Raw genomic sequence first — 27,350 nt, 5'->3', positions numbered from 1 at the left:
CGGCCGAACCACGTGACCGATGACATCATCATTAACATATTTTATTCCCCATGGAGAGTTCTTTACAATGAGCCATGTCTCAATTTTTTCTGTTGTGTACTTTCGGAGGTATAGAGGTACAATTTTTTTCGGTTTCTCCAAGATGGCGGCCGAACCACGTGACCGATGACGTCATCAATTGGGCACAGTCTATTCCAGGGCAAGACCAATATGTGTGCAAAGTTTGGCGATTCTACGTGCAACGGTGTAGACGCAGTGCTGCAAACAGACAGACAGACAGACAAACAGACAAACAGACAGACAAACGAACAGATCAACATACTTGCCGGAAAATTTTTTCCGGCAAGTAATGAAAAATCGGTCAGAGACCGAGGACTTGCCGGAATGTACTTTTTTATCGGCCATTTAGGACAAATATGGCGGCCGAACCACGTGACCGATGAGGTCATCATTAACATATTTTATTCCCCATGGAGAGTTCTTTACAATGAGCCATGTCTCAATTTGTTTTATTCAGGACTTTTGGAGATGTGGAGGTGCAAAGTTTTTCGGTTTTTCCAAGATGGCGACCGAACCACGTGACCAATGACGTCATCATTAACATATTTTATTCCCCATGGAGAGTTCTTTACAATGAGCCATGTCTCAATTTTTTCTATTCAGCACTTTCGGAGATATGGAGGTGCTAGTTTATTCGGTTTTTCCAAGATGGCGGCCGAATCACGTGACCGATGACGTGATCATTAACATATTTTATTCCCCATCGAGAGTTCTTTACAATGAGCCATGTCTCAATTTTTTCTGTTGTGTACTTTCGGAGGTATAGAGGTGCAAAGTTTTTCGGTTTTTCCAAGATGGCGGCCGAACCACGTGTCCGATGACGTCATCATTAACAGATTTTATGCCCCATGGAGAGTTCTTTACAACGAGCCATGTCTCAATTTTTTCTGTTGAGTACTTTGGGAGATACCGTGGTGCAAATTTTTGCCGTTTTTCCAAGATGGCGGCCGAACCACGTGACAGATGACATCATCATTAACATATTTTATTCCCCATGGAGAGTTCTTTACAATGAGCCATGTCTCAATTTTTTCTATTCAGCACCTTCGGAGATATGGAGGTGCAAAGTTTTTCGGATTTTCCAAGATGGCGGCGGAACCACGTGACTGATGACGTCATCATTAACATATTTTATTCCCCCTGGAGAGTTCTTTCCAATGAGCCATGTCTCAATTTTTTCTGTTCAGCACTTTTGGAGATAGAGGTGCAACGTTTTTCGGATTTTCCAAGATGGCGGCCGAACCACGTGACCGATGAGGTCATCATTAACATATTTTATTCCCCGTGGAGAGTTCTTTACAATGAGCCATGTCTCAATTTGTTTTATTCAGGACTTTTGGAGATGTGGAGGTGCAAATTTTTTCGGTTTTTCCAAGATGGCGACCGAACCACGTAACCGATGACGTCATCATTAACATATTTTATTCCCCATGGAGAGTTCTTTACAATGAGCCATGTCTCAATTTTTCTATTCAGCACTTTCGGAGATATGGAGGTGCTAGTTTATTCGGTTTTTCCAAGATGGCGGCCGAATCACATGACCGATGACGTGATCATTAACATATTTTATTCCCCATCGAGAGTTCTTTACAATGAGCCATGTCTCAATTTTTTCTGTTGTGTACTTTCGGAGGTATAGAGGTGCAAAGTTTTTCGGTTTTTCCAAGATGGCGGCCGAACCACGTGTCCGATGACGTCATCATTAACAGATTTTATGCCCCATGGAGAGTTCTTTACAACGAGCCATGTCTCAATTTTTTCTGTTGAGTACTTTCGGAGATACCGTGGTGCAAATTTTTGCCGTTTTTCCAAGATGGCGGCCGAACCACGTGACCGATGACATCATCATTAACATATTTTATTCCCCATGGAGAGTTCTTTACAATGAGCCATGTCTCAATTTTTTCTGTTGTGTACTTTCGGAGGTATAGAGGTACAATTTTTTTCGGTTTCTCCAAGATGGCGGCCGAACCACGTGACCGATGACGTCATCAATTGGGCACAGTCTATTCCAGGGCAAGACCAATATGTGTGCAAAGTTTGGCGATTCTACGTGCAACGGTGTAGACGCAGTGCTGCAAACAGACAGACAAACAGACAAACAGACAGACAAACGAACAGATCAACATACTTGCCGGAAAAATTTTTCCGGCAAGTAATGAAAAATCGGTCAGAGACCGAGGACTTGCCGGAATGTACTTTTTTATCGGCCATTTAGGACAAATATGGCGGCCGAACCACGTGACCGATGATGTCATCATTAACATATTTTATTCCACGTGGAGAGTTGTTTACAATGAGCCATACCTCAATTTTTTCTATTCAGGACTTTTGGAGATGTGGAGGTGCAGAGTTTTTCGGTTTTTCCAAAATGGCGGCCGAACCACGTGACCGATGACATCATCATTAACATATTTTATTCCCCATGGAGAGTTCTTTACAATGGGCCATGTCTCAATTTTTTCTATTCAGCACTTTCGGAGATATGGAGGTGCAAATTTTTTCGGATTTTCTAAGATGGCGGCCGAATCACGTGACCGATGACGTCATCATTAACATATTGTATTCTCCATGGAGAGTTCTTTGCAATGAGCCATGTCTCAATTTTTTCTATTCAGTACATTCAGAGATATGGATGTGCAAATTTTTTCGGATTTTCTAAGATGGCGGCCGAATCACGTGACCGATGACGTCATCATTAACATATTGTATTCTCCATGGAGAGTTCTTTGCAATGAGCCATGTCTCAATTTTTTCTATTCAGTACATTCAGAGATATGGATGTGCAAAGTTTTTCGGTTTTTCCAAGATGGCGGCCGAACCACGTGACTGATGACGTCATCATTAACATATTTTATTCCACATGGAGAGTTCTTCACAATGAGCCATGTCTCCATTTTTTCTGTTCAGCACTTTTGGAGATATAGTGGTGCAAAGTTTTTCGGTTTTCCCAAGATGGCGGCCGAACCACGTGACTGATGACGTCATCATTAACATATTTTATTCCCCATGGAGAGTTCTTTACAATGAGCCATGTCTCAATTTTTTCTGTTCAGGACTTTCGGAGATATGGAGGCACAAAAATTTCGGTTTTTCCAAGATGGCGGCTGAACCACGTGACTGATGACGTCATCATTATCATATTTTATTCCCCATGGAGAGTTCTTTACAATGAGCCCTGTCTCAATTTTTTCTGTCAGCACTTTGAGATATCGAGGTGCAAAAATTTTCGGTTTTTCCAAGATGGCGGCCGAACCACGTGACCAGTGACGTCATCATTTGGGCACAGTCTATTCCAGGGCAAGACCAATATGTGTGCAAAGTTTGGTGATTCTCCGTGCAACGATGTAGACGCAGTGCTGCAAACAGACAGACAAACAGATGAAAAATCGGTCAGAGACCGAGGACTTGCCGGAATGTACTTTTTTATCGGCCATTTAGGACAAATATGGTGGCCGAAACACGTGATAGATGACGTCATCAGTAACTTATTTTATTCCCCATGGAGAGTTCTTTTCAATGAGCCATGTCTCAATTTTTTATATTCAGCACTTTCAGAGATATGGAGGTGCAATTTTTTTCCAAGATGGCGGCCGAACCACGTGACATATGACGTCATCATTAACATATTTTATTCCCCATGGAGAGTTCTTTCCAATGAGCCATGTCTCAATTTTTTCTGTTCAGCACTTTTGGAGATATAGTGGTGCAAAGTTTTGCCGTTTTTCCAAGATGGCGGCCGACCACGTGACATATGACGTCATCATTAACATATTTTATTCCCCATGGAGAGTTCTTTACAATGAGCCATGTCTCAATTTTTTCTATTCAGCACTTTCGGAGATATGGAGGTGCAAAGTTTTTCGGATTTTCCAAGATGGCGGCCGAATCACGTGAACGATGACGTCATCATTAACATATTTTATTCCCCATGGTGAGTTCTTTACAATGAGCCATGTCTCAATTTTTTCTGTTCAGGACTTTCGGAGATATGGAGGTGCAAAAATTTTCGTTTTTTCCAAGATGGCGGCCGAACCACGTGACCGATGACGTCATCATTAACATATTTTATTCCCCATGGAGAGTTCTTTACAATGAGCCATGTCTCAATTTTTTCTGTTCAGCACTTTGAGATATCGAGGTGCAAAATTTTTCGGTTTTTCCAAGATGGCGGCCGAACCACGTGACCGATGACGTCATCATTTGGGCACAGTATATTAGAGGGCAAGACAAATACGTGTGCAAAGTTTGGTGATTCTACGTGCAACGGTGTAGACGTAGTGCTGCAAACAGACAAACAGACAAACAGACAAACAGACAAATGAAAAATCGGTCAGAGACCGAGGACTTGCCGGAATTTACTTTTTTATCGGCCATTTAGGACAAATATGGTGGCTGAACCACGTGACCGATGACGTCATCATTAACATATTTTATTCCCCATGGAGAGTTCTTCACAATGAGCCATGTCTCAATTTTTTCTGTTCAGCACTTTCGGAGATATTGAGGTGCAAAGTTTTTCCAAGATGGCGGCCGAACCACGTGACCGATGACGTCATCATTAACATATTTTATTCCCCATGGAGAGTTCTTTCCAATGAGCCATGTCTCAATTTTTTCTATTCAGCACTTTCGGAGATATGGAGGTGCAAATTTTTTCGGATTTTCCAAGATGGCGGCAGAACCACGTGACTGATGACGTCATCATTAACATATTTTATTCCCCATGGAGAGTTCTTTACAATGAGCCATGTCTCAATTTTTTCTGTTCAGCACTTTTGGAGATATAGTGGCGCAATGTTTTGCCGTTTTTCCAAGATGGCGACCGAACCACGTGACTGATGACGTCATCATTTACATATTTTATTCCCCATGGAGAGTTCTTTACAATGAGCCATGTCTCAATTTTTTCTGTTCAGTACTTTCGGAGATATAGAGGTGCAAAGTTTTTCGGTTTTTCCAAGATGGCGGCCGAACCACGTCACCGATGACGTCATCAATTGGGCACAGTCTATTCCAGGGCAAGAACAATATGTGTGCAAAGTTTGGCGATTCCACGTGCAACGGTGTAGACGCAGTGCTGCAAACAGACAGACAGACAAACAGACAAACAGACAGACAGACAGACAAACGAACAGCTCAACATACTTGCCGGAAAATTTTTTCCGGCAAGTAACAAACGAACAGATCAACATACTTGCCGGAATCTTTTCCGGCAAGTAATCAGAGACCGAGGACTTGCCGGAATTTACTTTTTTATCGGCCATTTCGGACAAATATGGTGGTCGAACCACGTGACCGATGACGTCATCATTAACATATTTTATTCCCCATGGAGAGTTCTTTACAATGAGCCATGTCTCAATTATTTCTATTCAGTACTTTCGGAGATATGGAGGTGCAAATTTTTCTGTTTTTCCAAGATGGCGGCCGAACCACGTGACTGATGACGTCATCATTAACATATTTTATTCCCCATGGAGAGTTCTTTAAAATGAGCCATGTCTCAATTTTTTCTGTTCAGCACTTTCGGAGATATAGAGGTGCAAAGTTTTTCCAAGATGGCGGCCGAACCACGTGACTGATGACGTCATCATTAACATATTTGATTCCCCATGGAGAGTTCTTTACAATGAGCCATGTCTCAATTTTTTCTATTCAGCACTTTCGGAGATGTGGAGGTGCAAAGTTTTTCGGTTTTTCCAAGATGGCGGCCGAACCACGTGACCGATGACGTCATCATTAACATTTTATTCTCCATGGAGTGTTCTTTACAATGAGCCATGTCTCAATTTTTTCTGTTCAGCACTTTTGGAGATATAGTGGTGCAAAGTTTTGCCGTTTTTCCAAGATGGCGGCCGACCACGTGACTGATGACGTCATCATTAAGATATTTTATTCCCCATGGAGAGTTCTTTACAATGAGCCATGTCTCAATTTTTTCTGTTCAGTACTTTTGGAGATATAGCGGTGCAATTTTTTTGCCGTTTTTCCAAGATGGCGGCCGAATCACGTGACCTATGACGTCATCATTAACATATTTCATTCCCCATGGAGAGTTCTTTACAATGAGCCATGTCTAAATTTTTTCTGTTCAGTACTTTTGGAGATATGGAGGTGCAATTTTTTTCGGTTTTTCCAAGATGGCGGCCGAACCACGTGACCGATGACGTCATCATTTGGGCAGAGTATATTAGAGGGCAAGACCAATATGTGTGCCAAGTTTGGCGATTCTACGTGCAACGGTGTAGACGCAGTGCTGAAAACAGACAAACAGACAGACAAACAGACAGACAGACAAACAAACGAACAGATCAACATACTTGCCGGAATCTTTTCCGGCAAGTAACAAACGAACAGATCAACATACTTGCCGGAATCTTTTCCGGCAAGTAACAAACAGACAAACAGATGAAAAATCGGTCAGAGACCGAGGACTTGCCGGAATGTACTCTTTTATCGGCCATTTAAGACAAATATGGCGTCCGAACCACGTGACCTATGATGTCATTATTAACATATTTTATTCCCCATGGAGAGTTCTTTACAATGAGCCATGTCTCAATTTTTTCTATTCAGCACTTTCAGAGATATGGAGGTGCACAATTTTTCGGTTTTTCCAAGATGGCGGCCGAACCACGTGACATATGACGTCATCATTAACATATTTTATTCCCCATTGAGAGTTCTTTGCAATGAGCCATGTCTCAATTTTTTCCATTCTGCACTTTTGGAGATATAGTGGTGCAAAGTTTTCCCATTTTTCCAAGATGGCGGCCGAACCACGTGACCGATGCCGTCATCATTAACATATTTTATTCCCCATGGAGAGTTCTTTACAATGAGCCATGTCTCAATTTTTTCTGTTCAGCACTTTTGGAGATTTTGTGGTGCAAAGTTTTGCCGTTTTTCCAAGATGGCGGCCGACCACGTGACTGATGACGTCATCATTAACATATTTTATTCCCCATGGAGAGTTCTTTACAATGAGCCATGTCTCAATTATTTCTGTTCAGCACTTTTGGAGATATAGTGGTGCAAAGTTTTGCCGTTTTTCCAAGATGGCGGCCGACCACGTGACATATGACGTCATCATTAACATATTTTATTCCCCATGGAGAGTTCTTTCCAATGAGCCATGTCTCAATTTTTTCTGTTCAGCACTTTTGGAGATATAGTGGCGCAACGATTTGCCGTTTTTCCAAGATGGCGACCGAACCACGTGACTGATGACGTCATCATTTACATATTTTATTCCCCATGGAGAGTTCTTTACAATGAGCCATGTCTCAATTTTTTCTGTTCAGTACTTTCGGAGATATAGAGGTGCAAATTTATTCGGTTTTTCCAAGATGGCGGCCGAACCACGTCACCGATGACGTCATCATTGGGGCACAGTATATTAGAGGGCAAGACCATTATGTGTGCAAAGTTTGGCGATTCTCCGTGCAACGGTGTAGACGCAGTGCTGCAAACAGACAAACAGACAAACAGACAAACAGACAAACAGACAAACAGACAAACAGATGAAAAATCGGTCAGAGACCGAGGACTTGCCGGAATGTACTTTTTTATCGGCCATTTAGGACAAATATGGCGGCCGAACCACGTGATAGATGACGTCATCATTAACATATATTATTCCCCATGGAGAGTTCTTTACAAAGAGCCTTGTCTCAACTTTTTCTATTCAGCACTTTTGGAGATATGGAGGTGCTACGTTTTTCAGTTTTTCCAAGATGGCGGCCGAACCACGTGACCTATGATGTCATCATTAACATATTTTATTCCCCATGGAGAGTTCTTTACAATGAGCCATGTCTCAATTTTTTCTATTCAGCACTTTCAGAGATATGGAGGTGCAAAATTTTTCGGTTTTTCCAAGATGGCGGCCGAACCACGTGACATATGACGTCATCATTAACATATTTTATTCCCCATTGAGAGTTCTTTACAATGAGCCATGTCTCAATTTTTTCTGTTCAGCACATTTGGAGATATAGTGGTGCACAGTTTTGCCGTTTTACCAAGATGGCGGCCGACCACGTGACTGATGACGTCATCATTAACATATTTTATTCCCCATGGAGAGTTCTTTACAATGAGCCATGTCTCAATTTTTTCTGTTCAGCACATTTGGAGATATAGTGGTGCAAAGTTTTGCCGTTTTTCCAAGATGGCGGCCGACCACGTGACTGATGATGTCATCATTAACATATTTTATTCCCCATGGAGAGTTCTTTACAATGAGCCATGTCTCAATTTTTTCTGTTCAGTACTTTCGGAGATATAGAAGTGCAAAGTTTTTCGGTTTTTCCAAGATGGCGGCCGAACCACGTCACCGATGACGTCATCAATTGGGCACAGTCTATTCCAGGGCAAGACCAATATGTGTGCAAAGTTTGGCGATTCTCCGTGCAACGGTGTAGACGCAGTGCTGCAAACAGACAGACAAACAGACAAACAGACAGACAAACAGACAGATGAAAAATCGGTCAGAGACCGAGGACTTGCCGGAATTTACTTTTTTATCGGCCATTTAGGACAAATATGGTGGCTGAACCACGTGACCGATGACGTCATCATTAACATATTTTATTCCCCATGGAGAGTTCTTCACAATGAGCCATGTCTCAATTTTTTCTGTTCAGCACTTTCGGAGATATTGAGGTGCAAAGTTTTTCCAAGATGGCGGCCGAACCACGTGACCGATGACGTCATCATTAACATATTTTATTCCCCATGGAGAGTTCTTTCCAATGAGCCATGTCTCAATTTTTTCTATTCAGCACTTTCGGAGATATGGAGGTGCAAATTTTTTCGGATTTTCCAAGATGGCGGCAGAACCACGTGACTGATGACGTCATCATTAACATATTTTATTCCCCATGGAGAGTTCTTTACAATGAGCCATGTCTCAATTTTTTCTGTTCAGCACTTTTGGAGATATAGTGGCGCAATGTTTTGCCGTTTTTCCAAGATGGCGACCGAACCACGTGACTGATGACGTCATCATTTACATATTTTATTCCCCATGGAGAGTTCTTTACAATGAGCCATGTCTCAATTTTTTCTGTTCAGTACTTTCGGAGATATAGAGGTGCAAAGTTTTTCGGTTTTTCCAAGATGGCGGCCGAACCACGTCACCGATGACGTCATCAATTGGGCACAGTCTATTCCAGGGCAAGAACAATATGTGTGCAAAGTTTGGCGATTCCACGTGCAACGGTGTAGACGCAGTGCTGCAAACAGACAGACAGACAAACAGACAAACAGACAGACAGACAGACAAACGAACAGCTCAACATACTTGCCGGAAAATTTTTTCCGGCAAGTAACAAACGAACAGATCAACATACTTGCCGGAATCTTTTCCGGCAAGTAATCAGAGACCGAGGACTTGCCGGAATTTACTTTTTTATCGGCCATTTCGGACAAATATGGTGGTCGAACCACGTGACCGATGACGTCATCATTAACATATTTTATTCCCCATGGAGAGTTCTTTACAATGAGCCATGTCTCAATTATTTCTATTCAGTACTTTCGGAGATATGGAGGTGCAAATTTTTCTGTTTTTCCAAGATGGCGGCCGAACCACGTGACTGATGACGTCATCATTAACATATTTTATTCCCCATGGAGAGTTCTTTAAAATGAGCCATGTCTCAATTTTTTCTGTTCAGCACTTTCGGAGATATAGAGGTGCAAAGTTTTTCCAAGATGGCGGCCGAACCACGTGACCGATGACGTCATCATTAACATATTTTATTCTCCATGGAGTGTTCTTTACAATGAGCCATGTCTCAATTTTTTCTGTTCAGCACTTTTGGAGATATAGTGGTGCAAAGTTTTGCCGTTTTTCCAAGATGGCGGCCGACCACGTGACTGATGACGTCATCATTAAGATATTTTATTCCCCATGGAGAGTTCTTTACAATGAGCCATGTCTCAATTTTTTCTGTTCAGTACTTTTGGAGATATAGCGGTGCAATTTTTTTGCCGTTTTTCCAAGATGGCGGCCGAATCACGTGACCTATGACGTCATCATTAACATATTTCATTCCCCATGGAGAGTTCTTTACAATGAGCCATGTCTAAATTTTTTCTGTTCAGTACTTTTGGAGATATGGAGGTGCAATTTTTTTCGGTTTTTCCAAGATGGCGGCCGAACCACGTGACCGATGACGTCATCATTTGGGCAGAGTATATTAGAGGGCAAGACCAATATGTGTGCCAAGTTTGGCGATTCTACGTGCAACGGTGTAGACGCAGTGCTGAAAACAGACAAACAGACAGACAAACAGACAGACAGACAAACAAACGAACAGATCAACATACTTGCCGGAATCTTTTCCGGCAAGTAACAAACAAACGAACAGATCAACATACTTGCCGGAATCTTTTCCGGCAAGTAACAAACGAACAGATCAACATACTTGCCGGAAAATTTTTCCGGCAAGTAACAAACGAACAGATCAACATACTTGCCGGAAAATTTTTCCGGCAAGTAAAGATGAAAAATCGGTCAGAGACCGAGGACTTGCCGGAATTTACTTTTTTATCGGCCATTTAGGACAAATATGGTGGCTGAACCACGTGACCGATGACGTCATCATTAACATATTTTATTCCCCGTGGAGAGTTCTTCACAATGAGCCATGTCTCAATTTTTTCTGTTCAGCACTTTCGGAGATATCGAGGTGCAAAGTTTTTCCAAGATGGCGGCCGAACCACGTGACCGATGACGTCATCATTAACATATTTTATTCCCCATGGAGAGTTCTTTACAATGAGCCATGTCTCAATTTTTTCTATTCAGGACTTTTGGAGATGTGGAGGTGCAGAATTTTTCGGTTTTTCCAAGATGGCGGCCGAACCACGTGACCGATGACATCATCATTAACATATTTTATTCCCCATGGAGAGTTCTTTACAATGAGCCATGTCTCAATTTTTTCTATTCAGCACTTTCGGAGATATGGAGGTGCTAAGTTTTTCGGTTTTTCCAAGATGGCGGCCGACCACGTGACTGATGACGTCATCATTAACATATTTTATTCCCCATGGAGAGTTCTTTACAATGAGCCATGTCTCAATTTTTTCTGTTCAGCACTTTTGGAGATATAGTGGTGCAAATTTTTGCCTTTTTTCCAAGATGGCGGCCGACCACGTGACATATGACGTCATCATTAACATATTTTATTCCCCATGGAGAGTTCTTTACAATGAGCCATGTCTCAATTTTTTCAGTACAGTACTTTCGGAGATATAGAGGTGCAAATTTTTTCGGTTTTTCCAAGATGGCGGCCGAACCACGTCACCGATGACGTCATCAATTGGGCACAGTCTATTCCAGGGCAAGACCAATATGTGTGCAAAGTTTGGCGATTCTCCGTGCAACGGTGTAGACGCAGTGCTGCAAACAGACAGACAAACAGACAGACAAACAGACAAACAGACAAACAGACAAACAAACGAACAGATCAACATACTTGCCGGAAAATTTTTCCGGCAAGTAACAAACAGACAGATGAAAAATCGGTCAGAGACCGAGGACTTGCCGGAATGTACTTTTTTATTGGCCATTTAGGACAAATATGGCAGCCGAACCACGTGACCAATGACGTCATGATGAACATATTTGATTCCCCATGGAGAGTTCTTTACAATGAGCCATGTCTCATTTTTTCTATTCAGAACTTTCGGGGATATGGAGGTGCAAAGTTTTTCGGTTTTTCCAAGATGGCGACCGAACCACGTGACTGATGACGTCATCATTAACATATTTTATTCCCCATGCAGAGTTCTTTACAATGAGCCATGTCTCAATTTTTTCTATTCAGTACTTTCAGAGATATGGAGGTGCAAATTTTTCTGTTTTTCCAAGATGGCGGCCGAACCACGTGACTGAATACGTCATCATTTATACATTTTATTCCCCATGGAGAGTTCTTTACAATGAGCCATGTCTCAATTTTTTCTGTTCAGTACTTTCGGAGATAAAGAGCTGCAAAGTTTTTCCAAGATGGCGGCCGAACCATGTGACCGATGACGTCATCATTTGGGCACAGTATATTAGAGGGCAAGACAAATATGTGTGCAAAGTTGGCTATTCTACGTATGGAAAGATTCTACGTATAGAAAGTTTTCCGGTTTTTCCAAGATGGCGGCCGAACCACGTGACCAATGACGTCATCATTAACATATTTTATTCCCCATCGAGAGTTCTTTACAATGAGCCATGTCTCAATTTTTTCTGTTCAGCACTTTTGGAGATATAGTGGTGCAAAGTTTTGCCGTTTTTCCAAGATGGCGGCCGTCCACGTGACATATGACCTCATCATTAACATATTTTATTCCCCATGGAGAGTTCTTTACAATGAGCCATGTCCCAATTTTTTCTATTCAGCACATTCAGAGATATGGAGGTGAAAAATTTTTCGGTTTTTCCAAGATGGCGGCCGAACCACGTAACATATGACATCATCATTAACAAATTTTATTACCCATGGAGAGTTCTTTACAATGAGCCATGTCTCAATTTTTTCTGTTCAGCACTTTTGGAGATATAGCGGTGCAAAGTTTTGCCGTTTTTCCAAGATGGTGGCCGACCACGTGACATATGACGTCATCATTAACATATTTTATTCCCCATGGAGAGTTCTTTACAATGAGCCATGTCTCAATTTTTTCTGTTCAGCACTTTTGGAGATATAGTGGCGCAACGTTTTGCCGTTTTTCCAAGATGGCGACCGAACCACGTGACTGATGACGTCATCATTTACATATTTTATTCCCCATGGAGAGTTCTTGACAATGAGCCATGTCTCAATTTTTTCTGTTCAGTACTTTCGGAGATATAGAGGTGCAAAGTTTTTCGGTTTTTCCAAGATGGCGGCCGAAGCACGTCACCGATGACGTCATCAATTGGGCACAGTCTATTCCAGGGCAAGACCAATATGTGTGCAAAGTTTGGCGATTCTACGTGCAACGGTGTAGACGCAGTGCTGCAAACAGACAGACAGACAGACAAACAGACAGACAGACAGACAGACAGACAGACAGACAGACAGACAGACAGACAAACAAACGAACAGATCAACATACTTGCCGGAAAATTTTTCCGGCAAGTAACAAACAGACAAACGAACAGATCAACATACTTGCCGGAAAAAATTTTCGGGCAAGTAACAACCGAACAGATCAACATACTTGCCGGAATTTTTTTCCAGCAAGTAACGAACAGATCAACATACTTGCCGGAATCTTTTACGGCAAGTAACAAACGAACAGATCAACATACTTGCCGGAATTTTTTTCCGGCAAGTAACAAACGAACAGATCAACATACTTGCCGGAATCTTTTCCGGCAAGTAACAAACGGACAAACACAGGGGTGAAAACATAACCTCCATCCGCCTTTGGCAGCGGCGGTCATAATAACATCAACTACACCAACAACAACAACTATGTCTTATAAAATGTCAAATTTTCTCATGTTTCACTTATTTACAGGATCTAAGTCCCATTGTGGAGCTGCTATACATATCTTACACACATGGACATACAGACAAATACAAGATACACAACCCAGGACTGCTACTGCTCGACGAGAAAAACACAGCCACTGAGCTTGGGAGAAGTGCCGTCACTTCCTGGGGCACTCTGTGTACCAGCGATGCCACAACAATGGCACTGCCTTTCTCATCGCACTCAGGAGAAATTTCCTGCTTTGAGGTTGTCAACTTATGGAAATTGTCGGTGCCCTTATCCTTTTAAATGCTGAATGTCGAGCAAGGAAGCAGCATGTACCATTTTTAAAGTCTATGGTGTGACTTGTTGGGGATTGAACCACCGACCTCCCAGACTCGGAGTGGACGCTCTAACCATTACACTATTGATGCACAGATTCACATGCAATATGATTGTGAAGTACAACGTGCTGCCTTTTGATTAAATCCATCAGCAAAGCGACGGGTAGGCACACATATTACCTTGAGAAGAAAAGTACCTTCAAGGATCTGAAAAGTTTCCAGAAGCAGCCAGACACAAGTCTATTAATACCATGAATCGTGTGCTCACCAGATGGATTTGCAAGATTTATTCACCCCTATATCCTCAGTACCCTGCCCATATGTAGTTGTAATTGTCATGGTTCTCTTTTTGAGGCAATGTTTTTATGGCCGGATGCCCTTCCTGACGCCAACTCTCTTATTCGTCTCTTACGACACGCAGGGATACGGTGTACCTATTCTAATCCAGGGTACACACTGGAAAACGTTTAATACATGGAAATTCTGGGTGGGGGAGGGGGGGGGGAGGGCGGCGTCAGCATCACGGTTTAGACCCCAGCCGTGATGCTGACACGGCTGCATGTCTCAATTGGAGATGTTGGTGTGTCCTCCCCCCCCCCCCCCCCCCACCACCCAGAATTTCCATGTTTTAGACGTTTCCCAGTGTGTACCCTGGATTAGATAGGTACACCGTATCCCTGCGTGTCGTAAGAGACGACGAAGAGGGTTGGCGTCAGGAAGGGCATCCGGCCACAAAAACATTGCCTCAAAAAGAGAACCATGACAATTACAATTACAACTACATATGGGCAGTACGGTGGAGCTTTAAAAACTTTAAAAAACTAAATTTTTATTGTTGAAAGTCTTACCCCCTTAATCTGTTCCATATAATATAGAAACACTGTATAAAAAGTTTGAGCACTAAAATATTATGTTTAGGGGTAGCTCAAGGGCCTCAAAGATTATGAAAATTATAAAAATTCAACGAATTACGAGTATATCAGACTATATCTTAATTTATTTTAAACAACACACTTGAACACAGTATTTATTTTTGAACACGTTAATAGTGAATTCTTTGTTCAGTTTCTGACAGAGTTCATAGTATCAGTCTGACAATGTCCAGCAAACCCCAAATTTATTATTTTCATGGCATCCCGGACAGTGTATGTTTTCTGCTATCAGGGTACATTCTGCGATGGTCCTCGACAACTTGCAGCAGGAATTGCAGCTGAGTTTCATCGCGGGTTATCAACCCACTGTACTCCTGAATGAGTGCCACTCCACGTTCAGCGTAGTCATTGACAACTTTTAGAGAGTTGACTGTTTCTGCAGCCTGCTTGTAGTCGTCTCTGTCATCCCACAAGTCCAGATCAACCGCGAGAAATCCATCTGGAAGTTCCATCATTCGCAGAAGTTTCATTGACCTTGCTGTGACGAAATCTTCCAAGTTCTTGTCCTTGAATGAATCAAGAGCAACAGTGATTCGCTTGGAATGATCCTGATCTTGGTCTTCTTCATTCTTCATGGCACTCACCATCAGTCTCTTGGTTGCCGAACTGACCCGACTGTCGAAGAAAGCCAAGCTAACAAGTTCCTGTGACAAGTACCACACGTGATTGGAAAACTTGCGTGATGTTGACTTTGAGATGGCTGGATGGATTGCTGAGTATTCAAGCAGTGACTTCAGCAGCAGCAGGTCACTGTAAGGAGCACCTGATGCTTGAGGTGCAGAGATCCAGGCTGTCAGGTAGACACGTACTGTGAATACACACACATCACGTAATCCTCTCTTTTCTGCAGGAGTCAGTTTGAATTGAGCCTTGAACATCCAGATCTTGAGACAGTATATTACTTTGGACATCCAGCGGGCGTGGTGCATTGCTCCGGGTGACATGAATCGCACTCCTCTGGCAGGAGCAGCACCGAGAAAGACAATCACAAGTTCCAAGAATTATTTATAATCATCTCTCGGCTGACTCTGTTCAAGATGCTTGTTGGCATAATCGATAGTGCCTTGCTTTATGTCTTCCACTTGACTTGCCATGTCATCAGCTGCAATCCCTGGTTCATACTTGGCCGTGTCTATGAATCTCCAGTATTCCTGGAAGCGTTTGAAGAGTGGAACCTCGGGAGAAGATTTGGCTCCCAATCCCATACACACTTGGAACACTGCACCAATTATCAATTCCATAATGTGATGCCTGCAAGCTAGTGACAAGAGCTCCTTCTCAAGCTTCTGCTCTAGGAGGACACAGGCACCAGCGATCCGACCAGTGTTTGAGCTGGTCGTGTCAAAACACATAGCTCGGATGCTGTCGGCTACGCCCCAGTCTTCAATGGCTCCAAAGACAGCAGCAGCCTGAGCCTCGCCTGTTCCAGATGGAAGCTTGGCAACTGTGAGTAGCTGAGAAACTCCTTTCCCTGAAACCAATACTGGCAGGCGATCAACCTTCTCTTTTCCAATTAGATCAAGGATCAGTTTGCCGTCCCAGTGAACAACAAGGGGAACGTTACCCTGAAACTCCGCCTTTATATTTGCAGATCTCTGGACTCGGTGTTGTACTCTTTGTCGGCGAATTGAGTCTCTGTTTAGAGCAAGTTCATCAATGTTCTGTCCCAAGTTTTTGGCAGTTTCTGCTATAACAAAAACGGCTTTGCGGTCTGACACTTTTGTGCGATCTAGAGCGGCTGCGAGTTCTTCAGTAACGACAGTTTTTCGCCCCCTCTTTCTTTTTCGTGTCTGAAATGTGATGCCTCCAGCAGCTCCCTCACTGGCATTGTCCCCAGTTTCCATCTTTTCACTATCTTCTGCTGAGCTGTTTTCAGATTCAGAACCAGATGAAATCAGTTCAGCTGTAGAAGCTGCTAACTGTTTCATTTGCTCCATTCGCTGTCGCCTGGCAAGCATTTCCTCCTCTCTTTTGGACGCCGTTTTCTCCTTCGCAGCAAGCTTTACATCTACTCCAGCCAGCAACCCCCTTCTTCCCTTTTCTCGCTGGGCTAACAAGAAATCCTTGTCTTCTTGTAATACTGATGTATTGGTCAGAGCATCAGCGTGAGCGACATCAAAAAGGTCTTCAAGCCTGGAAACAAAAGCCGACTCTCTCGCGAGTTGAGTTGGTGACGTTCGCGCTTTGTTCTTTTTCAGAAGACGCCATTCTTCAAATGTCTGCTCAAGCTTGGTTTGGCAGTTTTGATGAGCTCTCATCGGGATTCTAGCTTTCTTCCAAAAGTTAGCTATTTCCGTGATGGTAACATCCGACGATTGTCTTACGGTCTCCTTCAGATCGAGATGGTGATGTAGGAAGAATCCAAGAGCCATACGCAATGATGGCAACTTGCTGCCACTTAATTCAGTCAGAGTCGCCAAGGAGATACAACTTGGTTTGAGATCTTGTTGCTTTTTCCACAGATGCCATTTTCAATCAGATATGAATCTGAAAGAAGTAGAACATAGCATTAAGAAATTAAGAATCAAGAAAATTCAAACAGTTCTATTAATAACTGAGCAGTGAGCACAATGCCTCAAGCAATTACACAAACATACTGCTGCAACAGTGTTGCAGCTGTTGCTTAGTCAGCATAGTCAGTCCATTGAGTCCAAACAGTAAACAAGTCTGAACATGTCTGGAATATAAATTCATGGAAAATTTGCATTATCAATTTATCAGCAAAACAATGGGATTCGGATGATTGGTTGGATAATAGATATGAACCAGTTGAACCACAATGATTATGCTTCTATAATCTGTGATAATATTATACCATGTTTATACACCCATTGTGTCTGTGATTCTCTGCAAAGCCTGTGATAACTTCGTTTTTATTTTCAAATAGTGTTCTGTGATACACCTATGTACAGTGTTTACTTTTAGATACTATGGTGATAAGCGTTCGCAGGTCAGCGCTACATCTCATTTTAGCATTTATTGTCTAGCAGACTCTAGCTCAACGAACATTTTACTCTTTTATTATAACAGATATTGTGTATGTACAATGTACATATTACTACTGTAATTATTTATTTAATGGAGCACAGAGTTTTATAACTTAAAGGTTTTATCTGTGTTCCCAGTAATTAATTTTACCACAATGATTGCATGTTGTGTATATGATGATAGGAGAGAGTGTCAATTTACTTAGTAGTTAAAATTGGGTTCTTAATTTATCAACAGAATTAATCTATTATCAGTAGTATGCGAAATAAAAGGGCGGCCGCAGCTTTGGGGTATCAGAAACTTTACCATCATTGAGCTACCCCTAAATATTGTTCAATTGTGCTCATATTTTGCCTGAATTTTTATTTCATATATAGGAACAAAATGAGAGGGTAAGAAGATCATATTTCAAAAGTTCAAAAATAAGCTCCACCCTGATGGGCAGGGTACAGCCCGAAGTGGAGATCGGTTTCTGAGGTTTGGGACATGGAATGTAGGGACAATGACAGGGAGATCAGGAGAAGTGGTGGAAGTATTGGTCAGAAGAAGAGTGGACATATGTTGTGTGCAAGAGACGAGATGGAAGGGATGTGGTGTGAGAATGGTGAAGGGTAGGCAGGGACAGAAATACACGTTTATGTGGCAAGGGTGCCTGGAGGGCGTGAATGGTGTTGGTGTCCTGTTTTCTGAGGAGTTTGTAGACAGTGTGGTGAGTGTGACTAGAGTGAGTGATAGGTTGATGATGGTGAAAATTATGATTGGAAAGCTCTTGGTGAACGTCATCTCGGGATATGCTCCGCAGGTTGGTTGAAGCGATGAAGAGAAGGACAAGTTCTGGTGTGCGATAGAGAAGCTGATGGAAAACGTGAAAGATGAGGAAGTTGTTGTGGTAGGAGGAGACCTAAATGGACATGTGGGAAGGAGTATGGACGGTTTTGAGGGAGTTCATGGGGGTTACGGATATGGTGTGAGAAATAGAGAAGGTGAAAGGATTTTGGAGTTTGCTGATGGAGCTGATTTGTTGATTTGTCATACTCAGTTCCAGAAAGAGGATAATAAGCTTGTTACATACACGTCAGGTGGGTCGACGACAACCGTTGACTACCTGATGGTGCGTAGGCGAGATAGGGGGCACATCCGGGACACAAAGGTGATCCCGGGGGAGGAGGCTATTTCACAGCACCACTTGGTTGTCTGCGACATAAGGGTGAAAGGTGCGAGGAGAGCTCGGCGGGTGAAGTACCAACCGAGAATGAAGGTGTGGAGGTCGAAAGAGGTGACAGTAAGGGAGGCATTAAAAGAGAGGCTGAGTAGGGTCGAGGATGATGTGGTTGAGCTTGAAAGTGGTTGGATGTCAATGAAAGCTTGTCTGTTGGGAGCCGTTGGTGAGGTATGTGGATGGACAAAAGGACCACCGAGGCACTCGGAAACATGGTGGTGGGATGATGAAGTTGGAAAGAGGATTGACGAGAAGAGGAAGAAGTTCAAGGTGTGGCAGAAGGCGAAGGGTACGGGAGCAGAAACAGCAGAGCATGAAAGTTATAAGGCAGCCAGGAAGGCTGCAAAGAAAGAGGTAGCAAAGGCGCAGGAGGCATGGAGGAAAATGTTCGGAGAACGCTTGGATTCGGAAGAGGGTCAGAAAGCAGTATTCAGGATTGCAAAGCAGATAGCGAAAGAGAGGTGTGATGTGATGGGGGTGAGTTGCTTGAAGGATGAAGTGGGACAAATCGTTGTCGACCCAGATGGAATTAAAGGAAGATGGAAAAGATATATGGAAATGCTGTTGAATACAGAGAATGAATGGGATGGCAACATAGAGAGTAACCCAGTTTTAGGACCTGCAGAGAAGATAACTGAGAAGGAAGTTGAGGAAGCGATAAAAGCAATGAAGGGTAGAAAAGCGGGAGGGCCGACGGGAGTTGTGGGAGATATGTTGAAGGCAGCAGGAAGTTGGGGTGTGAAGAGAATGACAGAGATCTGTAATCTGGTGGTGAAAGAAGGCCGCATTCCAGTGGATTGGGAACTGAGTACCCTCGTCCCTCTATACAAGGGGAAAGGTGACCCTCTGGAGTGTGGCTTGTACCGAGCGATAAAGTTATTGGAGCATGGAATGAAGGTTTTGGAAAGGGTGTTGGAGAGGAGGATAAGGAAGAAAGTGAAGATCGACGAAATGCATTTTGGATTTATGCCAGGAAGAGGAACAACAGACGCGCTTTTCATTGTGAGGCAGTTGCAGGAGAAGTACATGGAGAAGAGGAAGAAGTTGTTTCTTGGGTTTGTTGATCTGGAGAAAGCATTCGATAGGGTTCCACGCAAAGTATTGACATGGGCATTGAGGAAGTTAGGAGTGGAGGAATGGTTGATCAGAGTCGTGATGGCAATGTACAAAAGAGCGCGCACAGCTGTAAGGACGAAGGACGGGAACAGTGGTGAGTTTGAGGTGAAGGTGGGAGTGCATCAGGGGTCTGTACTAAGTCCACTACTATTTGTAGCTGTGATGGAGGTGCTGGCTCAGAACGTAAAGGAGGGTTTACCGTGGGAGTTGTTGTATGCAGATGATCTGGTGTTGATTGTGGAAAGTATGGATGGACTGAAGGAAAAGATGAACAAGTGGAAGGAGTGTATGGAGACAAAAGGTCTGAAGGTGAATATCGGAAAGATGAAGGTGATGGCAAGTGTTAAAGCATGTGGTGAGGTGGAAAGAACTGGGAAGTGGCCCTGTGCTGTGTGCAGGAAGGGTGTCGGAGTGAACTCCATTCAATGTACAATGTGCGCTGAGTGGGTTCATCAAAAATTAGGTGGTCTGAGAGGGTCATTAACCAGTGTGGCAGCTACATTCAAATGTAAGGTGTGCACAGAGGGAGCTGCAGATGGAGGAAATGTTGAGTTGGATCTTGGAGACGGCGTGAAGCTGGAAGGTGTGAAAACATTTTGCTACCTCGGAGACATGCTGAATGGAGAAGGTGGATCAGACTCGGCAACGGTTGCGAGAGTGAGATGTGCATGGAAGAAGTTTCGGGAACTGAGTGGCGTGCTGATGGTGAGGGGAGTGTCGTTGAAGCTGAAGGGAAAGGTGTATGCTGCATGTGTGAGAAGTGTTACGATTTATGGGAGCGAGACATGGGTAATGAACGTAGAGCAGCAATGAAGGTTGGAAAGGGTGGAAATGCGAATGGTTCGACTGCTGTGCGGAGTATCGTTGAGAGAGAGGAAGACAAATGATGAATTGCGAAAGATGATGGGAATAGAGCCTGTGATTGATGCTGTGAAGAGGAACAGGTTGACATGGTTTGGTCATGTGTTGAGGAAGGATGAAAGTGACTGGTTGAGAAGAGTGATGGAAATGAATGTAGAAGGAAGTTGAGGACGGGGAAGACCGAGAAAGACTTGGCTAAAGATGGTGGAAGAAGAAATGCGGGCAAGGGGGTTAACAAGGAGAGATGCAGAAAATAGGGCAAAATGGAGAAGATTGTCATGGGGACCGCAAGGCTAACCCCCGCTCTAGTAGGGAAAATGGCCTTTAAAATGCATGTTGTGTTGTTGTTGTATATCCTCAGCACAACATACCTAATTAGCATAAGGACAGGAATACTGCACCAAGGCAGTTGCCTTACTTCTTTCATGTTCTCACTATTATCAAAGTTGAAGATGGCCTCGAGGTTGTTCCAATTGCCGCCAGGATTGGCTCGTTGTTTTTAACTCTGGCAAAACTAACTTCGTCTCCATGTAATATCTCGAATGAAAACTCCATCGTTTTCTTTATTGTGCTTGGAAATTCCCCACTTGGACTAACTGCCTGAGTTCAGAATCCTGGCTCTTGAGGTATGTTATAATCTCACCTATGAGTACTACATCACCACCATCAAAAAGAATGCCTCCAAACGAGTGTGCTGTCTTTTCCGTGCGCAGAGGTATCTTCTGCCTGATGCTGCTCTATCTTTAGAAGACAACCATACGGTCTTGTATACAGAGTGCTGCCCATAACTGGGCAGGTGATTCTTGTAATCTCACACTGCTGGATAAGATTCAGCACAGGGTTGTCAGTCTCATTGGTCAGGATTTGGCTTCCTATCTCTCTCAAACCACCGTCACATCGTCATCAGCCTCTTTTATCGATGCTTATATGGAAGATGTCCTCATGGTCACTCTGACTTGGTCTCGCGAGTGCATTTGTTAATGCTTGACACCTGCTTTGCTGCTTCTTCATCCATTTGCTCTTGATGTCCCCAAAGGCTCCAACAGTCTTATTCCTCTAGCTTTTTTCTTTGAATTGCTTTGATCTGGAACTCTGCTTGTTTTTTTTGCTTCCCTTCTTCTGTCAATTTAGGTCTTTTTTAATTTTTGGAATGTTTTCATCCTTTCATCATCTCTTTAGACCCTTTGTTCGATAGTGGCCTTTTGTGTTGTGAGGAGCAAAATCCATAAAAATACTCCACTGTAAAGCAAACAACCTTCCTGTGCATCAGGTGCTCAAAAAGTGAATGGAGGCACCACATCTAGCTTGCAGATTCAAGTTAGGCTTGATTTTAGCATAGAGGTGATTTCAACATTGCATTAAGTTAGAAATTAGTCCTGGTGTTGGCTTAGCGGTTGGGGTGCCGGCTTGGGATCTTAGGATCCTGGGTTCGAATCCCGGTCGATCGCTGAATTAACGCCAGGGGGGTTGACTCAGCTTGTCATCCTTCCGAGGTTGGAAAATTGAGTACCAGCTTGCTGGGATGAATGATCCCGGTGTGTACCCCGGTTAGAATAGGTACACCGTATCCCTGCGCATTGTACGAGGCGACCAAGGGTTGGCGTCAGGAAGGGCATCCGGCCATAAAAAACATTGCCTCAAACAGGGAACCATGATTGTCATGGGGCCCGCAAGGCTAACCCCCACTATAGCGGGGAAAAATGGCCTTAAAACGATCATTCATTCATTCATATTCATTAATTTAGAAATTAAAGCATGTTTCTAACTGACTAACTGATGCAATTGTACTTCTCTGTTACTGGGAGCAAAAATTGTTTGGTTGAAGCAAAGATTAATGTAAGGAGGTCCCTCATATTGGCATGGTACAAGAATAGGCAAACCTAGTTTTGAGAATAGGCAAATACAAAGAAGGCCCACATTCTCACAACTGGGAGGACAGTTAAAGGAAGATGAGACTGAAAGGAACCTGTCCAAGCGCTATGTTCGTGGGTGGTTGGTGCGGTTGCAGCGGGACCAGTGAGCTTCATGTGGGCAAGGCGCACAGCATCCTGGTCCAGGCTCAGGGTTTGCGTTGGTTTGTGTTCTGTCCTTTCTCAGAGATGCGGAACTGGTCCTCACTTGAGAATCGCTAACCGCATCCTTAACTTGTCTCGACTTGGTCACCTTGCTCAACATCTAAAGTTGAAGCACTCTCTAAAGAAGAAGGGTCTCAACTCTCTCCTCTCTCGAAGCCACAGTGCACTGCACCTTTTATATTGCTAGAGAGCAGACGTGGCTTCGAGATGGTTCTCTTCAGTGGGCAGGGTGATTTTAGTCTCGCCCCTCGGTCCTTTCGCATACAATGGTCCATGCTCCAAGGACAAGGGAAGATTAAAGCACATTATAGACAGATTGCAAAGGAGAACAATTTAGGGAATTAAGCTGCTCGGACCTTCATTGGCTTGAAGTGGTGACGATGGACTAGACTTCTTCTGATGAAAGCAGATTAATGGAGCCATAGCTCTGTCATTGATAAAGTAATAAAATGACTGAGAAAATGACTTCCAGTTTTGAGTGTGCTGCGCGTGGATATTGGTCCGGTCGTTGATCCATCCACTTCATCAAAGCTAAGTTTTCTGGACCAGATCCCTCGTGTCTTTCTATTATATTTTCTTTCCTGTGTTGCTGTGTTTTGTTTTCGTCGAATTTTTAGAGTTTAGCCATACCTTTTTGTGTGCTGTATTGTCTAATTTGTGTCCGTGTAGCTCAGGCTGGTCCTCAGTTAATCAGTATGTAAATTCTGTCCATTCTCTGAAGCCGCATTCCTCATTTTGCCTCTTTTCTCCCAAATATTGTCCCTTCAATCCCCTCAACCTTGGAGTACCCCAAGGCAGTGTTCTACGCCCCCATAATTTTCCTATTCTTCATCAACAATCTCTTTGACTCGCTGGAAAATCCTCTGTCTATTTGCTGATGATGTCACCCTCTGCAGTAACATCCCTCATCCTTCAGACAGACAGGCTGCAACCTCTTCCCTCTCTTCGGACCTTGATATAATCACAGACTGGTCAAACACTTGGAATACGTCTTTCAATCATGACAAATCTCACACGATCACCTTCTCTCTCTGAAAGGACCGTTTCACAAACGCTCCCATCTACGTCCTTAACTACCCTTTTGAAGAAGTTGTCATTCAGACTTTTGCGTCTCGCTCTCAGCCATGATCTTTCTTCGGCAAACTAGATTTCAAACTGTCGTCAACTGGGCATCCTCTCTTGTACAAAATTCTTCCTTGTGTTGCGTGCTCCTCCCCGACCCCCTGGTCACGATGTACCTCCGAGCCCCGAGAGGAGCCACGGCAGAAAAATATGTTACTCTGTGTTAGAAACAATAGTGAAACCACACCAATGATTATAATCCAACAAATATTGTATTGAAAATCACACCAGAATAACAGTACAACCAATAGCAATCAAAAGTACACTTCATACACCTTATGATGGTACCATCAGCTAAAGTTAGATAACTCACTGCGTTCCAAGTGAGTGAAAAAGAACACTCCTCAATGTCTCTATAACTCAAAGGTGATCCCCTCCTGCGAGTAGTGATGAGGCGATGAGGCGAGTAATGAGGCCTAGGCAAAGCCTAGACAGTCACGTGGTCCAAACCAAATGCAAACTGGCGGCAGAATGGGAAGTCCCAAAGGCCCCCTCCAGACGTACACGTTCACAGTTCAGTCAGCGAACCGCAACGTAATCCTCAAACGCTGCGTTTGCGCACACATATCCCCGACAGACGACAGGATGGTGAGAAAAGCTGACGCGTAGCAAAAACCTTTTTCGGTGAGCGAAGCGCGAGGGTCACAATGGCCGACGGCTTTTACTTGAGGCGAAGCGATCAGGCGAGGATTCTTCAGAATCTCAACGCCTAAACCTGACTACGCAGGTTTCTCAATCCTCCAGCGATAACACCTATCGCAGAAAATTCCTTTCAAGGAAACTCAAAGTTCACTCTCGACTTTCGTTCGATAATGCTCGCTACGGAGCTGGGAGCCACGTGCTTTGTCCGACTTTACTCGCCACGCCTTCTTCTTCCTCTCCCCCGTCGACTTCCGGTTCTCGATCCGGTTTCCTGTTTCATTTAATATATTAACCCTTTTTGCCTTTTAACAACAATAACCTTACCTTTTAACAACAATAATCGCCGTTTCCTTCAAACCCCAATAATAATAATACATAACCAGAAATGTTTAAAGTGGATGAAAACCACAACAACGGAAGTGACGAATCAGTAACACTTGGCACACCTGAACCATTCTCCACGCTTTCATCCATAGCTTGACAGTGTACTGCTTTCCCCTTGTACTGGTGTTCCTCCCTCACACCTTGCCTTTCGTGATGCCGTGGAAAATAAGGCCTTCAAATCATTGGGATTTCCTGCTGCACAGCTGACCATATAAGCCTGTTGCTTTCACATCACAGACAGGTTTGTGACCTCTCTCTCTGACATCACAGACAGGTTGGTGGCCTCTCTCTCTGTCACATCACAGACAGGTTGGTGGCCTCTCTCTCACATCACAGACTACTGCCTCCCTTTGCATTCATTAACCCTACCCAATCCAAACTCTTTTCAAATTTCCTTTTTTTTTTACTTCCTGAGAGTTTGCGTCTGTATCCATCTTGTCTACCCCATGCATCCTTCCATCCCCCTCATTCTTCACCACATCTCTTATTTATCCGAGCACAATTCCTATATTTTGTCCCTCAAACATGCTGTTGATGTGCTTTCCCCCTCTCATTCTGCTGTTCCTTTTGTGCTGTTGCATCTTTAATATATTTTTGATATATTTCTCGTCAGTAGATTTTTTTTGTGCTGCTTAATAGTCCATGCAAAGTATTTATTCATCTTGATGGGAGTGTATTATAATATATAATTTATATACAAGCAGTACACTGTCAAGCTGTGGATTTGTTCTGTAATTGTTATGTCTTTGACACTCTAAGAAATTCCCGATAACATGAGAAAATATAACCTTTGTTCAGTTGTCCTGTCTCCAATCCTGTCTCCTATCCTGTGTTGGTGCAGGTCATCCTTGCTCAATGTGCCACATACCTGGCCAGGGCAGAAAAGTCTGTGGAGGTGTATCAAGCATACGCAGCAGCAAAGGCCTGTGTGAGGGAACACGAAGGCCCATTACCACCCGTACCAATCCACCTCCGTAACGCTCCCACAGCCCTCATGAAAAACCTTGGTTACGGCGTTGGGTACAAATACAACCCCAACTTTGAAGGCCCGGTGGAGCAGCAATACATGCCAGCCGAGCTGAAGAGTGTAAAGTTTTTCTGAACAGCATTATATTTTTATATTGCAACTTTGTGATTACAGGCCCAAGATTTGCGTCAGAGGTCAAGTCGCTGGCATAGCAACAGCTGGGATCAAATGTGGGGAACTTGCTTTTATCAATCTGAAGATAAACAAGTACACGTTTGGAAATCCAAAATGCTAGGTTGTATCTCTCCCCCTTTCGTACTATCTAATAAAAATTTGTTCTATTCCTGTGATTGGTGTGTTCAATATTTAACATCATGTCACTTGATTGTCTGTCAGGCTGGCAGCCTGACCGAGGGTCGAGACCCAAACTTGAAACTACCAAGTAGGTACCGGAACCTTTGAGTCGTGAGGCGAATGCGATTTGAAATTTTTGGGCGTGGGCAAAAATATTTGGGAATCACGGGTCTCGGCCCGAGAGGTACGCGCACTCACCTCTAAGCTGTTTCGCTGGTGTTTGAATCCCAACCAAGCTATAACTTGTCATGCCTGTGTTTTAAGGCGGTGTAATTCATCAATGTGTGTGTCGTCCCTCAGTTGGACGTTACGGCCTGTCTGCGGGCATTGGTTGATGGGCGTTGAAGATCCCCACGGTGTCCTTTGCGAATAGTAGGCGAGCTATCGCCGGCACAGCCATCAGGCACACGCTGCATACAAATGAATGACTTGTTCGTCGCCACACATAGCCTTGTTTATGTGCTCACAAACGATTGTTTTGCATCGGCTTTTACTTGTCATTCGTTTTGTTTTTCATTCCCTCAATACAACGTTTTCTAAACGATTTGCAGCATGCTCTGTATTATTGCGAATTCTCTTACGTCCGGTGAGTTTGTTGCCATTAATCATGGGGCATGGTGGGCACCGATTAACCGACTTGGTAGTTTTGTAGTTTTATATAATGCCGACAGAGGGGGCTCACGTGTCATTTTATTCGTTTTTATTTCTTTCCAGAAAGGTGCAGATTTTATTTTTTGTAAAGATTTGGACAAGCTTGCAAACCTTATCAATTGTTGCATGAGGGAGTCGGATGTAGCAACTTGGACGATCATT

At 43.4% G+C, this 27,350-nt stretch overlaps 1 protein-coding gene across 1 annotated transcript in view; it reads left to right on the top strand.

Moving 5' to 3' along the window:
* Positions 1-27,090, top strand: part of WRNIP1 (WRN helicase interacting protein 1) — a 67,613-nt gene extending 40,523 nt beyond the window's left edge. Inside the window, exon 8 of the mRNA XM_068107198.2 lies at positions 26,058-27,090. Within this exon, the coding sequence (XP_067963299.2) occupies positions 26,058-26,318 (261 nt within the window). The 3' untranslated portion in view covers positions 26,319-27,090. The remainder of the gene's footprint in view (positions 1-26,057) is intronic.
* Positions 27,091-27,350: the final 260 nt, after the last annotated feature.

The sequence above is a fragment of the Myxine glutinosa genome, chromosome 2 (assembly GCF_964187855.1).
Source record: "Myxine glutinosa chromosome 2, kmMyxGlut1.1, whole genome shotgun sequence".
NCBI lineage: Eukaryota > Metazoa > Chordata > Myxini > Myxiniformes > Myxinidae > Myxine > Myxine glutinosa.
Note: the sequence above shows the minus strand (reverse complement) of the source record. Positions and strands in the feature narration are given on the sequence as shown.